Here is a 15,864-nt window from a genome sequence, read left to right on the forward strand (position 1 = left end):
AATAGAATAACATATATAATAATATCACTGGATTATTAGTGATTCATTAATGTGTAAGCATCACTTAAGATGAAGCTAGTTTTAACTGTTTTATATACTGCGGGGTAGCTTGTGAAACTTTCCCCAAGGATCTATGAAGTCGTGTTGATATAATAATATCATAATTTATTTGTTGATTATATTTTGTATTATTAATCTGAACCTGCAAAGTAACTAAAGTTATCAAATACATGTAGTGGAGTGAAAGTATAAAGTAACAAAAAATGAAAATATTCAAGTAAAGTACAAGTACCTCAAAATTGTACTTAAATGGTAGTAGTAAGGGTCAATAAGGGCCCAGACAGCATATTTTACCGTTGGGCTGCCTAACAGGTTACTCAGGCCATAATTACATATTTGTGTGGTACAGATGACACGTTCATAAAGTCTATTCTGTTCTACTCTATTATGAGAGAATGAAAGTTGCTGCCAACATCATCATGCAGCACTTGACCCTTGACTCTTATCTATACACTATCTTTAACTCTTTATGACTTCAGTCCATGTGTGACTCTATACAGGCCTGCATGTAAATCATGATGTGCAGCACATGTCAGTTTACATGTGAGTCTCCCTTTGAATCCACACACACACACAAATATATATATAAATATATATATATATATATATATATATATAGTAGAAGCTGCTGATGCAGGACCCGGAGCTGGATCCGGAGCTAGAGCGACATCAATCGCCCACAAGCGACTTCCTGTCTTCACAATAAAGGCCCAAAATAAATTTGCTTGAGGTGTGTTACAAAAATGATGACGCACACCCAAGAGTAGCATCTTTTACTGTTGAATCAAACATCAGCTATTAACAGATGAAGGATAAAAATGATGACAAATATTTATTTCTTGGTTAAAGAACAGGTGTTACATTTTTCAGAGAAATACAAGATACATGTACCAGAATCCTAAAAGACTCTTCTAACCATCCAGATAAAAAGATATTCAGTACACTGCACAATAGAAATGTTGCTTCCCAACTTTTTTTGTCCTAATCCAATCAAATATTGCAGCTGGAAATGACATTTGTATTTTTTTGATTTATACAGTGTGAACCAAAATTAAAAGTTACATTTGTCCATATTAACGTTACTTTCCATTATTTCAATACACAATAACCCTTTTTTTTTTCTTGTGTTGAACAAAACAAGCACAGACATAATTTCTACCTATCTGGACAGGAAATAGAGTTGCAACTTGGGAAATGGTTTATCAAGCAGTAGATCACATTTTTTAAAATGACTACAACCGCACTCACAACCGTTTCACAGCTAATTAACAACTAACTCAAAGGTTTTTGTTTGAAAAAAAATGCACCCATCAAAGATCTGTGCTGTATTTAGTTGTTTTTAATTAATTTTGTGGACATGGAAAGGATTACACAAGATTTTGTTTAGTTTTTCTTTGTATTTCACAATTTTTGCTGTCCAACTGGGACCATTTTTGGCCCAATAAAAAACCCCATCACTGTCTGACCCATATTTGTTGTCAAATTTGAGGTAGTGAGGATGGACGGGGAGGAGGGCAGTGACAAACGAAATCCAGATCCTTTTCTGGACATGCACCTGCTAACAGAGAAGTATCCCAGCTCAAATGATTGAAAGTAAATAAATACATTTACTCAAGTGCTGTTTTAAGTACAGTTTGGAAGTACTTTACTTTACTTTCTTCTACTCCATTACACTTCAGATGTAAATATTGAACTTTTTACTCCACAGCATGTATGTGTTACAAGTTACTTTTCAAGATTTTACATTAAAAACATTTGACAAGCTTATAAAATTCAACAACCTGTTAAATGATTAAACCAGATGTTTTCAACCTCTTGCAAAAGAAGTGTCTATTGTGGCTCCTTGTCATGTTTCAGATCTCTATGAGTTGTTAGCTGATAATACTGTGTGTACTTTTACTTAAATAGGAGTTTAAATGTAATACTTATACTTATAATGGAGTATTTCTCTACAACGTTGTATTGGTATTTTTACTTAAGTAAAGGATCTGAATACTTGTGAGACAGACCAACCTCCTGTCTGTCCTGTTCAGTACCTCCACTTTGAAAAACACTGAAGTAATCCACCTCATCACTGAGAAGGCTTTTACTTTGAAGGTCCTAAACGGACGTCCAGTGCGTAGGTGTGTGTAGTTTGACTGTGTGTGTGTGTGTGTGTGTGTGTGTGTGTGTGTGTGTGTGTGTGTGTGTGTGTGTGTGTGTTGAAGGCGCCACGTCGGCAGAACCAGCAGGGTGAAAAGAGACCTGCGTAGCTGCGCCTGTAACTGCGGGTGAGGAGAAGTTAGGAAGCAGCAGATTAATGCGATAAAGGCGTGAAAGAAGAAGAAAAGGGCCGCTAACAGTCGGAGCAGCGGCTTTCACACACAGACACAGAAAGTCATTAATTCACAGCGGAGTTTGGTTGGGAGGCTGAAACAGAAGCTGCTCCTGTCTCAAGTTTCTGTGCCAGGTGTGTTTGTGGGAGAAGCACTGGGAACAATGGTGAAGGTAAGGACTAACCAGCATCCTTTTTAATGTTTGAATATGTTGGGGGGAAAAAATGCTTCACGAACTGCGTGAGAGTGATGGGGTTTTAACAGCGTGCTAGTTGTATAAGTAGTTTTTTTCAGCAGCAGGCTACATGAGCGCTGATGTGGAATTTGAATATGATGATAGGACATTATTTTATTAGTAGGATCCCCTTTCAGGAGATGTGGCCTCTTCTCTTGTTCTTCTCTGAAAAGTGTAATTGTTGGTCCAGTAGCATTAAAGGGAGACGTCACAGCTTCCTGAAAATGTTACACAAACTCTGACACAGCAGTGCCAAACCTTCACTTAAAAAAACCTCTCGGTTTTTACATTAGATTTGGTATGCAGACTCAACAGTGGCAATATTCAGATCAGATACTGGTTATCAGATACAGCACTGGTTCTTAACCTTGGGATCTGGGCCCCTTTTTTTGGGTCACAAGAAGAAGAAAAAGGGGGTGGGGTGATGGTTTGCAAGATGATTCATATTAGAGGAAATATAGCATCTCTGTTTTTGTATTATGTATGTGAGATATACACTGACCTCTACGTGTTGCAGCTACTCACCTGGAGTAAGAGAGAGGCATTGTTTAATTTAAAGGGTCACAAGTCAAAAAGGTTGAAGCCCACTGACCTAAAATGACAGTCAGGAGGATCTCTTGCTCATGTTCAGTGTGGCAGCCTTTTGTACTTTAGTCAGTTTTACTTTACTTTACTTTATTTTATCAAACAAAACATAAGACAGGAGGAAAAAGTCAAGCAAATTCTGTTATCATCCCATCATCAATGACTTAAATAGATAAAATAAAAGGGGAGGAACTCAAGTGACATATTATTTAAAATTAAAATAAAGAATGTATGTACACACACAAATGTATACACAGAACACCCTATGTCAGAATAAATAAAGGGGCCCCACATTTCACAATATGAATAATCTCAGAATCAGCTTTATTGGCCAGGCATGTGGGCACATACAAGGAATTTGACTCCGGTTATTCGTTGCTCTCAGTGTACATGCACAGAACAAAAAATCTTTGGAGTGTGATAAGTCTGTCAGATAATTACATGTTAAAGTTAGACTCTGGGCCCAGCTGGCTAGACAGAGATTCATATCTGTAATTGAGTTGGAATAAATAGATTTTCTTGAACAGAATGACAGGGAAAACAAAAGAGAAATTGTCTTTCTCTTCATATTTATCACGTGTAAAATCTGAATCTGACATGCGGAGCAACAGGAATAGAAGATTGTTTCGACATCAGTACAACACGAACCCACAATCTTAATGAATCCCTGTGAGACTTCATGTGGGGACTTTTGTCACAAGAGCACAAACACTAGTTCATGTTTAGGACTTATTGAAAGGGGTTTGCCTTGAACATACAGCACCGACTCAAAGGTACATTCACACTGTACATCAGTTTATTTGGCAGTGAAGCTGAAGAAAGTCCCTCCCAATAAGTGTCATCATAATGTAACTAGGGCTTGTTTTTACATGTTCTGGTGATAGTGTGGTGCTGATATGATGCCAGAATTATGCTTTTTTTAATACCTTACATGTTCCTCAACAAAGCCCTTTTCTTTCATTTAGCTCCAGGAACCACAGTCATCAAATGTCGTCTAAATGAATGATATACACTCTAAAATCTGCAGAATTACAATAACAAGATTATGAATATGACCAGTCATTTGAGGCCAGATTCCAGTATGTGGCGTGTTGATGCTAGGAACACATAATTGGTCAAAACTTTAAATGTAGAGAAGTGCTGTGACTGTTGGAGTAAAGAGAGCCTGAGGTTTTCCCTGTGTTTTCCAGAATGTGAACAGTGTTAGCGTGGAGCCCCAGCCTGGGACCAGCGTGGCCTCGGACGAAGCTGAACCCGCCTGCAGCCAGTCTACAGAGGGTAAGCGGAGGACTCCCCAGACTGTGGCTAAACGCTGAGAAATCCGAAGGGAATATGGTGCAATCTGTGCTCAAATGTTGCCCGCTGCTATTTCAGAAACCATTGGTTTGTCAGGGGAGTATGTGTGTTTGTGTAAGAGCGGCTGAAGCTCCAACCTGCTATTTGTGTCTTAACACTGAGACACTTTGCTCCAGTTTATTCCCCTGCCGCTGCTCTCGGTAAACATCACTGTTGTTATTGGGTGCATAGCATAATTGTGTTTTCAGCATCTATCAGTTCTGATGACAGTTTACTCACCAGGTGAAGTGTAGAGATCAGACTAGCAGGGTTTTTTTTAGAAAAGCCCAGATTTAAAGATACACTCCTGGTAATGTTAGAGCACCAATAGCACCCTAATTATCAAAGTTTCATCTCAGCTTTTTAGCCGGGGCTGTAGCGTCAGTTTACCACTTTGCTCCAGACTGAAATACCTCAACAAATATTACATAGATCGCCATGCAATTTGGTTGAGACCATTGACTGTATATGAATATGGTCGCCCCCTAGTGGCTGGCTGCAGTATTGGTCATAAACCCCGCCCCCCTTCATGTTAGCGGGTGGGAGTACTACCCACGTCAAATAAATTGTTCCCAAAGATGGTTTCTGTCATTTTAGGTAGTTTTTATCATGCTGATGTTTGCTCAAGTGTTCATGACTCCTAATTCTTTAGTGATCCGCTTATGAGTTTGCATCTATGTGGTACTTAATACTTTATGACCAAATACCTACAAAACTAATGACATGTTTAGTGCTAAATAGTAAATGAGTAAAGATGGTGAACAGGGTGAGCTGCTAAACATCAGCATGTTAGCATTGTCATTGTGAGCATGTTAGCATGCTGATGTGAGCATGTACATGTAGCTTAAGTTCAGCCTCACAGAGCCACTAGTGTGAAGTTCCTTCATTACTTTGAACACACACTGTAGTTTATCTTGACTCCGTCCTGCTGCCGGAAATACTCGCTAGGGCAAGAAATGTGTATTAATCCACCACCGAAAATAGTCCCCAGCAAATGCAATGCAGCAAAAGAGTAGAGAGGTCAGAAAGCATCGAGAGACGGACTAACACATCGTTGAATTGGGTCTTTTCATTGGAGAAAAAAATAGAATAACATCATAACATTGAAGGGTTAGGGTTATTTATTGGTTCATTGATTTCATTTCCCTGCCAACCGTAGCTCTCTGATATGACCACAATGAAACAATTAGATATAAATAGACATTTGTCCAAATGAAGCAACATTGTTCTCTATAAACAGTACATGTCTTTTCTACACAGAAGGTGTTTTCATCTCTTAGACGTTGTCCAGCAGTGCAGGAGGACATGTACGGTATTAGAAAACTGAATATTGCGTGTTTGATGTGTTTGTTTTCAGATTCTGGTAAGGACCACGTGGCGCCTGCCCCTGGCATGATGTGGCGGGTGACCGGCGGCCTCTTCAACGTCACCAAGGGAGTCGTGGGCGCCGCGGTGGGCGGGGTGGCTTGGGTGGGCGGCAAGAGCCTGGAGATCACCAAGTCCGCCGTGACCACGGTGCCTTCGATGGGGGTGGGGCTGGTGAAAGGCGGGGTGTCTGCCGTGGCCGGTGGCGTCTCCACAGTGGGCTCGACGGTAGCCAGCAAAGTCCCGTTCACAGCCAAGAGGAAAGACAAGGCCGAGTGAAGAGGAGGAGGAGGACAGTGAAGATGATGATGATGATTGATGATGATGATGATTGATGATGATGATGATGGACTTGCCCCGCCCTGAACCAACAGAGAGGCTGCCAGCTGATCTCTGTCTGCCAATCAAACTCCACAGTGCCTTCTGATGCCTCTCTCGGTCTTGAACACGGTAGTCTTGTCACCATACAGAGATCTAGACTGTGATGCAAATACTACATTCAGTACCGAAAAATTCAGTAGTACTACGATACCATGGCAACCCAGAATTACCAGCAAGAAACGCTGAGTCACTGAAACGCTTCACTCAAAGTTCCTCATCCGACTTGGAGTTTGAACTTGAACATCTGGCTCCAGGCTGATTACACGGACTGGGATCCACTTCAGAACGTGGTGGACGACTTCATGAATATTTTTTTTATCTGTTTACAATCCAGACTGAGGCTGTTCCAGTCCTCTTTCTTCTCTTCACTCTTTCCAAACTACACACATTTTGGTGACATGTTTCTGAATTAAGATGCTGATTTTTAGTCTTTTTTTGAAAAGGTATTGAAGTACTATTGAAATTGAATATTGTGTGTGTTGAGAAAACCAAAATGTTTCAGCGTTGGAAGCGAAGGAGCAGCAACATTCTTCAGTCTACAGGCTTGGCTGTGTCTGACCTCCTTTAGTGCTTTGGAAGAGCCTGGGGCGGTGTTTTACCCAGCAGCCTCGGATCTGCATGTGGGAACATTTCGCTGAAATGCACGTCTGAAGACTGAAGATACAATCACAAGTACACCAACACCGGGCTCGGGCCTTTTCCACAGCTATATTATTGTTGAAATGTTTAGTTTTTTTCCGTGTGTGTAAGAAATGTTAAAATGCTGCGATTATTTTTAAGATTTAAGAAAAACAATAAGCAGCATTTGATTCGTTGATGGTTGCTTGAGAGGAGGAGTGCCCCATCATGTCAGTAAATGTTGAACTGTACCTTTAAGCAGAAGGTGAATGCTGTAGTAGTGCAGGCAATATTTGTGAACGTTTATATGCAATATCAGCATATCAATGCAACGTGTGGAGTGAGTGGGAGCTGTTGCTGATTGGATTAAACTATGTGAATGTCTTGTATGTGTTTTTTTTTTTTTTTCAATATATCAATAAAATAGTTTGGAAAGTTAAATCCAGAATTGTTTACATCAATGTTTATGAGTTTGCAGTCTCCTTCTTCCCTGCGTTTGTGAAACCATGCGCCCCTCTTGTGCGCATTCAGGTATGTCCTCGTGCACCTGGATGAGATAAACAAAACGGGGACCCAATCATCAAAAACAGATCAATAGCACAACTTAGAGGTCACAAACTCCACAGGGAAGCTTTAATTTAATTAATTAATCTAACATGCCGACTGAAATCTGTCCCGCTGTGTGTGTGCATGTCATTGTATATAAACCTGACAATATTTAGATGCTGCATACTTTTGCTCAGTTTCCCGGCACAGTAAGTTCATTGTAATGTGCTTTTATTGAACCGCTGATAGATTTTTTTTCTTTAAAGAATTGGAGTGAAATACCAACAACCTGATAATAATAATAATTACTGGATGCAGCAATTTTCAGGTTAACAGGAGCTCAGCTTTATCAAATAATTGACCAGCATACAATTAATTATAGGTCACTGAGGCTGCCTCTCTGGGCTGTATGTAATTATTATTATTTCAAGTTTCAAATGGCACATTAGAGACAGGCTCCAACATAAAATACTTTCAACCATGCAATATACTCGTGAGGAGGCAAAAGGGTGAAAATATGTATAATAAATATCAAGTAAAACAATAAGCATAAAAAGTAACATATAAAATATGTATAATTTACATCTTGGAGGGGAGTGGGGGGGGGCTTTAGACTTTTGGGCAAATTTGAAAGTTCATGTAGGAACAAAGAGATTGATGGACTGGTGGAAGAAGTACTCAGATCTTTAGAAGTAGAAGTAGAAATACCACAGTGTAGAAATACTAATGTTAATGTTGTAAGTAAATTTCCTGCATTACAAATTTTAAGCAAATAAAAGTACCTAAAATCAATGTACTCAATATGCAGAATGACTCATTTTAGAGTAATCTGTATTATATTATTGGAGTATAATTATTGATGCATCAGTGTGTACATCACTTTAATGTTTATGCTTGTAAAGGTAGAGCTATTTCACTTCATATAGTTACTGGTGTGTAGCTTGTGAATGTTCCCCCCAGGAATCAATCTTAAGTCTTATCTTAACCTTTAATAATACATCCCAATTAATTAATCTGAACCTGTAAAGTAACTTAAGTTATCAAATAAATGTAGTGGAGTAAAAACTACAATATTTGCTTCTGAAAGAAGCAGAAAATTAAAATACTTACAAAGTACAAATACCCTCAAAAAGTACAGTATTTGACTTGAGTAAATGTACTTGGATGTGTTCTAAGTTTACCGATAGTTGAAATACTATTAAAAAAGTTTCGTTATGTTTGTTTCTGTCTCAGTACAGAATGTCCTTAAAGTCAGTTTTGGGATGTTGTCCAGCTGCAACGAGATCCAGCTGTGGCTGTGAAACCACAGGCCACCACATGTAGCTAACACTAGAGGGCAGTAACGTTCACCGAGCACCGTTTAAACTGCAGAAGACGAAGAACAGGAGGCAGCTAACCCGGAAGAAAGGCGGGATTCAGGCTGTAGCTGCAGCCTGTAGTGTCCACATGTTCCGCTGTGACTGTACACATGCTGTCTAATGTTAGTAGAAGAATATAGAAGAAAATCAACAGCGAAATGAAAAGTGGGCAACTCCTATAGCTCGTTAAAGGTAAGATATGTGTTATTATTTCCAGTAGCTTTAGCTAACATTGTAAAACTATGCTAAAGCAAACAACAGTTCGTAGCCTTGATAAACACAGATTATTCTTTACAATGTCTACTTTTTATTAACGTTATTATAGAGAAAATTATGTTTAGATAACAGCCGATACGCCTTTGCTGTTTTATGACACAGTAGTCTTAAGTACACAGATATCTAATGTAATAATGTAGAAAATAAAGATTATCACAGCCTAAAGATGCTGGAGATAAACTCTGAGTCTGTAACAAATTACACAAATAAACATTTTCTATGAATCCTAGTTTCTGTACCTGCATAATACATTATAACACATGCAGAGCACAGTGGGAGAGTTGCTGTAAACTTGTGTTATAAAGGCTCATAGCAGTTGGTTTAACAATAATCTTAAGAATGGTTGATATTTGTCAAATGGACGGTTATAGTTTTAGTAGTTTACTCCAGGTTTGTGTTATTATAAATGGTTGTTTGCTCAAAGTAATCAGGGTGCCATCAAGTCAAATTATTTTGAGTGTATTACATCTAATTTTACAAATACTTGGCCATAAAAGTTACTAGGTTGTCTGAAATTTGAGGTAATAATTTCAGCATCAACGTTTAGTCTGAGTTTATTCTCTCTGTGCCAGAAGCAGAGTTTTAATGTCCTATGAACAGTGGTGGAAAGTGACTAAGTACATTTAATCAAGTACTGTACTAAAGTACAGTTTTGAGATACTTCTACTCCACTACAATTCAGAGGGAAGTATTATACTTTTTACTCCACTGCATTTATCTGACAGCTGGAGTTATTTTTCAGATGAAGATTTGACCAAAAAAAAAACGTACGATAGGCTTATAAGATATAACACATTGTTAAAGATTTAACTTACTTAGATTTAACTTTCTTTACTTAAGTAAAGGGTCTGAGTACTTCTTCGACCACTGCCTTTAAAATCAAGCTAACGCAGAGTTTGAGTTAGTTATCAGACTCTTCTAACAGTCAGATATATGGCAGTAAAGAAGAACCCTTTTATTGTTGATATGTTTTACTGTTCTAGTTTTCTTTCATGTGGAGCTTTACTGGTTTCAGATCAGTCAGTGAGGCTTGCAGTAAGTATGTCAGTAGTGCACCGTGCTGTTGTCTAAGCTGATGGTTGGTTTTTGTTTTGTTGCATCAGACTCTGTTAGAAGATGTTGAGTGATTCAAAGGCTGCAGAGCTGCTCTCCTTCCTAACCCTCGGGACACGTCCTGATGTCAAAGGTCATGCCACAGAGTACATCCTGGGACTGTCTGGAAACAGGTAGGAGGCTGATGGTGATGATGATAATGATGATTATGATATCATTAATAATGTAGCTTTTCATTATAATGTGGCGGCCTGGGATCCTTGTTTCTGCTCTCAGCTCTGATACAAATGCTAGACTAGTCCTGAACCAGACCAGACTCGTCGACTGTGATAAACACTTTGGTGGGCAGGAGAGGTGCTCCACAGTGCGTTAGGATGTTATTACTGAGCTATGAGCAGGACGCACATTACAGAAGGCACTAAACTCTGCAGGTCTGTAGTTAGTCCTGCTCACCCCTTTAATGTCAGTACACATGAGGGAAAACTCCTCCCTGAAGTTTGCAGGATTTATTTGGATGTATTTGCTCTGTCACTCAGCTGATAGTTCACCAACTTAAAGTTGCCACGGTAACACACTTTTTTTGTGTGTGTGTTTGTTTGTTTTCAGGGATGGCTGCCGATTCCTCCGCTCTAAACCTGACTTACTTGTTGCCCTGTTTGCTCTGACTTCTGACCCCTCTATTGCGATAGTGAAGGACTGCTACCACATCCTCATCAACCTGTCAGCTGACGAGACTCTGCACCAGGTGATCAGTCTTTATTGATCAGCAGAGAATGCTCTAAAATAACTCTTATGGATGATTTATTAATAAGTAACTACTCTTCTGTCTCAGAGTGAGAGGGTGTTGTTGATAACGGACATTTGACAAACAAAACAATAAGAGCCGCTCAGCCCGCAGAGATGTTGTGGCTTCAGTGTTGATTTCCAACATATTACAGATGTTCTTGGTTGTGTCTCACCTAGGTTTTGGTGGCAGAAGTCAAAGTTCTTCCAGTGTTGTTAAAGAATCTTCTGGATCCAGAGTACCTGTTCTCGGATCAGGTCTGCACCATCTTGTCCAACCTGACCCGCCATGATAAGACCTGCAAGACTGTGTTCAAGGTGGGTCCCAGTGATGCAACTAGAAGCTTTACCAGGGATGGGAAGAGGTTTTGGCTGGGTGGCATGGTTAATCGAAATACAATCTTGATTTAAGATCTAACTTTCATGTGATAACAACTCTGTTTTAGTCAGCTTGACTCCACCATATATCAGAGAGCTTCTGATCCCATACAGGTCCACAAAGCCTCTCAGGTCATCAGGAAAATCACTCCTGAGTGCTGGAGAGTGAGAGATGAAGTGCTTCTTTGGTGTTTCAGGTCCTCCAGGAGGGGGTTGGTCTGGCTCCGCTGGTGGAGATCTTCTGTACTGAAGGTTACAACAAGAAGGCTAAACTCCACTACCTGGGTCCTCTGCTGTCCAACCTGACACAGCTGCCCGAGGCCAGAAACTACATGATGGACAAGGACAGGTGACTGATTACGCTGCAGGACAAGAACTGATGGTCAGACAGAGAGAGGAGGACTGCGTCTCCCAGTTTTTGTAATTTTTAAAATCTGATATCATACCGTTTTTTATTGCTGCAATGCCTACAGGACCAGTGAGAATTTAGGGAAGAGACAGAGGAAAGTGACACATTCTGAAACTAGGACAGATATGGGCTGATATGAGCTCTGGTTTCATTATTTGTGCTCGCCATACCAACGACACTCGCTACATCAACAACTACCAAAGATACATGAAGCATATTTTTCTGCTTCAAGTCCCATTTTCTTCTGTTTTTTGCGTGTATTTACAGTGGTAGCGTTCTGAGTGCTAAAACACTGGTGGCCTACACTACACCCTGTGCCTGAACGCATCCTGTGGAGACACATATAAAGGACTGAAGCTGCTGCTAACATTCTGCTTTCGCTATGCAGGCTGTGTAGACGTTGTGTTAGACCTAATCAAAGTGTATTAGTATAAATCAGTAGTAATATTGGAGTCATACTGAAGTGAAGACATTAGTTTCAGGAGGACAGACACGAGTCGTTACACCCCTGATAGTCACAGTTAATTCAATTAAAATCCAGACATGACATCCCTTGATCATAATTATCTGTGTGTGTGTTGCAGGTGTGTAATCCAGAGGTTGTTGCCCTTCACTCAGTACCAGGCATCAGCGGTGAGGAGGGGCGGTGTCATAGGAACCCTACGCAACTGTTGCTTTGACCACGGTGAGGCACACGCAGAGACCTCCTTTACACTCAGTCACTTCATGCGTGTTGGGCAGATCGGATAACTATCTGATATCAAAACATCGTAAATACGTCCAAGAAGCATTTGAGACGGACTGAAATCAGATGCGTTCTAGCTAGAAGGTGAAAAGGTGTAAATGCATCTAACTATGTCAGTAAGCCGTCTGTTAGAGTAGCCTCTGCGGGGTCTGTAGCCTCTACCTGGTCTGTAGCATCTACAGGGTCTGTAGCCTCTACAGGGTCTGTCCCCTGTGACAACACACACTCTGAAATCAGATAAATTTGTATTCAGCAAAGTCTTTGTAAAACATGTCCCGTCCTCGCTGAACTGTAGTCCAACAGTAGTTCCAGTCTTCTGATCCAAAGCTCTCCTCAATCTGTCCAGCCCACCATGAGTGGTTGCTAAGCGACGCTGTAGACATCCTGCCCTTCCTCCTGCTGCCGCTGGCCGGACCAGAGGAGCTGACAGATGAAGAAAATGAAGGTGAGAAAATATTTCTAATTTCGACTACTTATTATTCAAAGGATACGTCTGGTGACATTTTCTGTTTCTTCTAGTCAACAAATCCCATGTGGAAACCCAAACCAAAGTATTGTCTGTGTATCTAAAGCCTGATACATCCTCTTCCTCTGTGCCACAGTGCTTCATTGATGTCCAAAAACTATTAAAAACACATCTATGTTCCTTCATTACCATGAACACGCACACTGTAGGTAATTTTGACTCAATCCCACAAAACGATTGCTAACAACTACAGTGTTCCAGCTGTTTTAGGAAAGCACTGAGCCTTTTTGAAATATGAAGCAAATGTTTGTGAGGAGTTTATAAAGATTTACGTCTTCACTGGGAACCAATGGGCTTGGGGCTGAGTGGGAGGGGAATTCAATAAAGTATAAGAGACACAGACTAATACAAGGTTGGTTCTGCGTTTGTTCTGCTCAGAATCTGAACAAAATGTTTTTAGTTTTATCACAATCCAAATGAAGCCCAGCCACAGTCCCGCTGGTCCTGACTGTAACAGAAGGTGATGTGATGTTCAGGTCTGCCTGTGGACCTGCAGTACCTCCCAGAGGACAAGGAGAGAGAAGAAGACGCCGACATCAGAAAGATGCTGCTGGAAACACTTTTACTGGTACGACACGACAAACACACACAGCAGATGCACACGTGTAGACTCTTGTTTTCATGTTGAGCTCTTTACTGTTTGTCTCTTGTGTAGCTGACAGCGACCAAAGCCGGCCGGCTGACGCTAAAAGACAAGAGTGTTTATCCGATCATTAGAGAGCTCCACCGCTGGGAGAAGGACGTCTACGTTGGAGCAGCCTGTGAGAAACTGGTCCAGGTAGGAATCTGATAGCCAAACAAATCTTTTGACTGTCAAAAATATAACCACCAAATAGTGAATCTCTTGTTACTCTTTACTTTGTGCTTTTATTGTGAAGGTTGGGCAAAGATGGTTTTATTTCCATGTTACAGTGTCTACCTTCCTCTTAACAATATACAAGAATCAAATTAACTGAAAACAGAAAGATAGCATTGTTTTTTATTTCAATACACACACAATTAACAGAAGAATGAAACCAGAGTCTCTTTTGTTTTTTTGCAATCTGCCAAACTGAATTAATTAACTGAATTAATTAACTGAATTGATTAATTGAATGAAGAATGAATGAGACTGAATGTCCTGAGCTGACAGACATGCGGCATCAGGAACCAAAATGAGTGCCGGCGCACAACAATAGACCTTTTTCACGCCAGACATTTTGACATGTCACACACGTTAATGTTGTTCATTCTCACCTGTGCTCGGCTGCAACATGGTTCCTGATATTCCTGATCTCAGGAGTTTGGAGTCATAACTAGAGCTAGAGCTTAGTCGCTAAACAGAAGTTTGAAAATCAGTTTAATTAGCCATTTTTTTAAACAAAAACTCCAAACATTCTCTGGTTGCAGCGTCTCTGATTAGACGATCTGCTGCTTTCCTCATGTCAGTGTAAGCTGAATCTCTGGGAAACTGTGATGTACATTTTCAATATTTATCTGACATTTCAGTGACAATTAATTGAGTAAATAATCTGCAGATTAAATGGAAGACATTTTGACATGACGCTGTAGGAAAAGCACAGGGTTAAATAATAAAATGGCTAGCTCCTTCAGTTTCAGGGTTCCTGGTATTGTGCATGCTGGCTCACGGCCACACTGTCATGCCTTACAGGGATACTTGAATAACAAGCCATCGTTAATGTTATGAACAACACCTGAGCTTCTCCTACTATGACAAGTCAAAATGTCTGCGCTGAAAGAAGGCCTGTTCAGTAGCAGCACAAACAACATCCTCCAAAACGACCATGAAAGTAAATCAACACTCTGAGACTTCAACTAAAACTGTATATTATAACCGTCATGAGGGTGGGATGTATTGCAGGGCTGCTGGTTTAGACTGCATTAGTTTTAGCTTGGTGTGCCTAATAAACTGACAGCTGTATGCATATGTCATGTAGTGTACTCTCTATCCCTCATCTCGTCCTCCCTCCAGGTGCTGATAGGAGACGAGCCGGAGCAGGGGATGGAGAACCTGATGGAGGTGAAGATTCCTGAGGACGTGGAGGAGAAACTGAAGGATGCTGATGCCAAAGAACAGCAGGAGCTGGAGAGAGAAGAGAAAGAGCAGGAGAAGATGAGACAGGAGGAAGGAGGAGAAGAAGAAGCGTGACGCAGAGGGGACAGACAAAGGACAGGAGAATGTACGATAAAGCCTCCAAAACAGACCTGGGATCTGTAACCGTTCTGGCGTGTTAAATGTTCTTTACGGCTTCATTCAGACATGACGGGACGTTTACAGAGAGAGCCACAGCTGGAGAACAGCGCTGAGCTGAAAAGTAAAAGTAAGTGACGATATGAAAGAAGAGGAGAGTTTTCTGTTTTCTCACCAGTTTCATCATCTACAGAATTCTGATTACTGCTTTATGTCGGACAGTGACGAAGCACACAATGTCAACATCTCGTTTAATTTCTGTTGACTTTTTCCTTCTCTGTCCCATACCATGAGGGGAAAAAACATTTTTATAGATGGATCTGACATGAGAAGAGTCTGTTTTGTGTTTATTCAAAAGATTTTGTTATTTTTATTTAAAAATATGAGTGAGAAATTCATTACAGTTGTCTGAAAACTCAGAACAAGTGTTAAAGTGTAAAAACGACTTTTAAGTCTGTTTAAGGTTGGAAAAGTCCTCCTATTCCACTCTGTTTGGCAGCATCAAACTTTGTATGATGTTTTACACTGAGTGAAATATTCAAACCCAAGACCGTATTCTACATGTCTGCTGCATCATCTCAGACACACAGACAGATTTGAAATCTTTGGAAACTTCTGTGTGTTTGAACAGTGTTCTACTGCACAGCATGAGAGTGTAATATTCTGTGACGTGTCATTAGACACCAGAATATATTATTATATTAT

The 15,864-nt window shown here is 40.3% G+C and overlaps 2 protein-coding genes across 2 annotated transcripts; both read left to right on the forward strand.

Annotated features, from left to right (window-relative positions):
- The first annotated feature begins 2,303 nt into the window (after positions 1-2,303).
- Positions 2,304-7,335, forward strand: LOC139282822 (transmembrane protein 263). The gene is made up of 3 exons (XM_070902711.1): positions 2,304-2,547; positions 4,386-4,473; positions 5,888-7,335. Exons 1-3 carry the CDS (start codon positions 2,539-2,541, stop codon positions 6,172-6,174), a joined length of 384 nt encoding a protein of 127 aa, XP_070758812.1. The 5' UTR covers positions 2,304-2,538; the 3' UTR covers positions 6,175-7,335.
- A 1,553-nt stretch (positions 7,336-8,888) lies between these two features.
- hgh1 (HGH1 homolog (S. cerevisiae)) lies at positions 8,889-15,579 on the forward strand. The gene is made up of 10 exons (XM_070902853.1): positions 8,889-8,990; positions 10,178-10,300; positions 10,734-10,872; positions 11,091-11,228; positions 11,486-11,637; positions 12,282-12,382; positions 12,789-12,887; positions 13,445-13,536; positions 13,624-13,746; positions 14,941-15,579. The coding sequence occupies exons 2-10, from the start codon at positions 10,191-10,193 to the stop codon at positions 15,115-15,117; spliced, it is 1,131 nt and encodes a 376-aa protein (XP_070758954.1). The 5' UTR covers positions 8,889-8,990; positions 10,178-10,190; the 3' UTR covers positions 15,118-15,579.
- Positions 15,580-15,864: the final 285 nt, after the last annotated feature.

The sequence above is a fragment of the Enoplosus armatus genome, chromosome 3 (genome assembly GCF_043641665.1).
Source record: "Enoplosus armatus isolate fEnoArm2 chromosome 3, fEnoArm2.hap1, whole genome shotgun sequence".
Classification (NCBI taxonomy): Eukaryota; Metazoa; Chordata; class Actinopteri; order Centrarchiformes; family Enoplosidae; genus Enoplosus; species Enoplosus armatus.

Excerpts from the sequence above, each read along its gene's own strand:
- LOC139282822 (XM_070902711.1), top strand. Across the intron at positions 4,474-5,887 it reads CTGCAGCCAGTCTACAGAGG|ATTCTGGTAAGGACCACGTG; the intron begins GTAAGCGGAGGA and ends GTTTGTTTTCAG.
- hgh1 (XM_070902853.1), top strand. The coding sequence starts at position 10,191 with ATGTTGAGTGATTCAAAGGCTGCAGAGCTGCTCTCCTTCCTAACCCTC. Across the intron at positions 13,537-13,623 it reads TGCTGGAAACACTTTTACTG|CTGACAGCGACCAAAGCCGG; the intron begins GTACGACACGAC and ends TCTCTTGTGTAG. Across the intron at positions 13,747-14,940 it reads CCTGTGAGAAACTGGTCCAG|GTGCTGATAGGAGACGAGCC; the intron begins GTAGGAATCTGA and ends TCCTCCCTCCAG.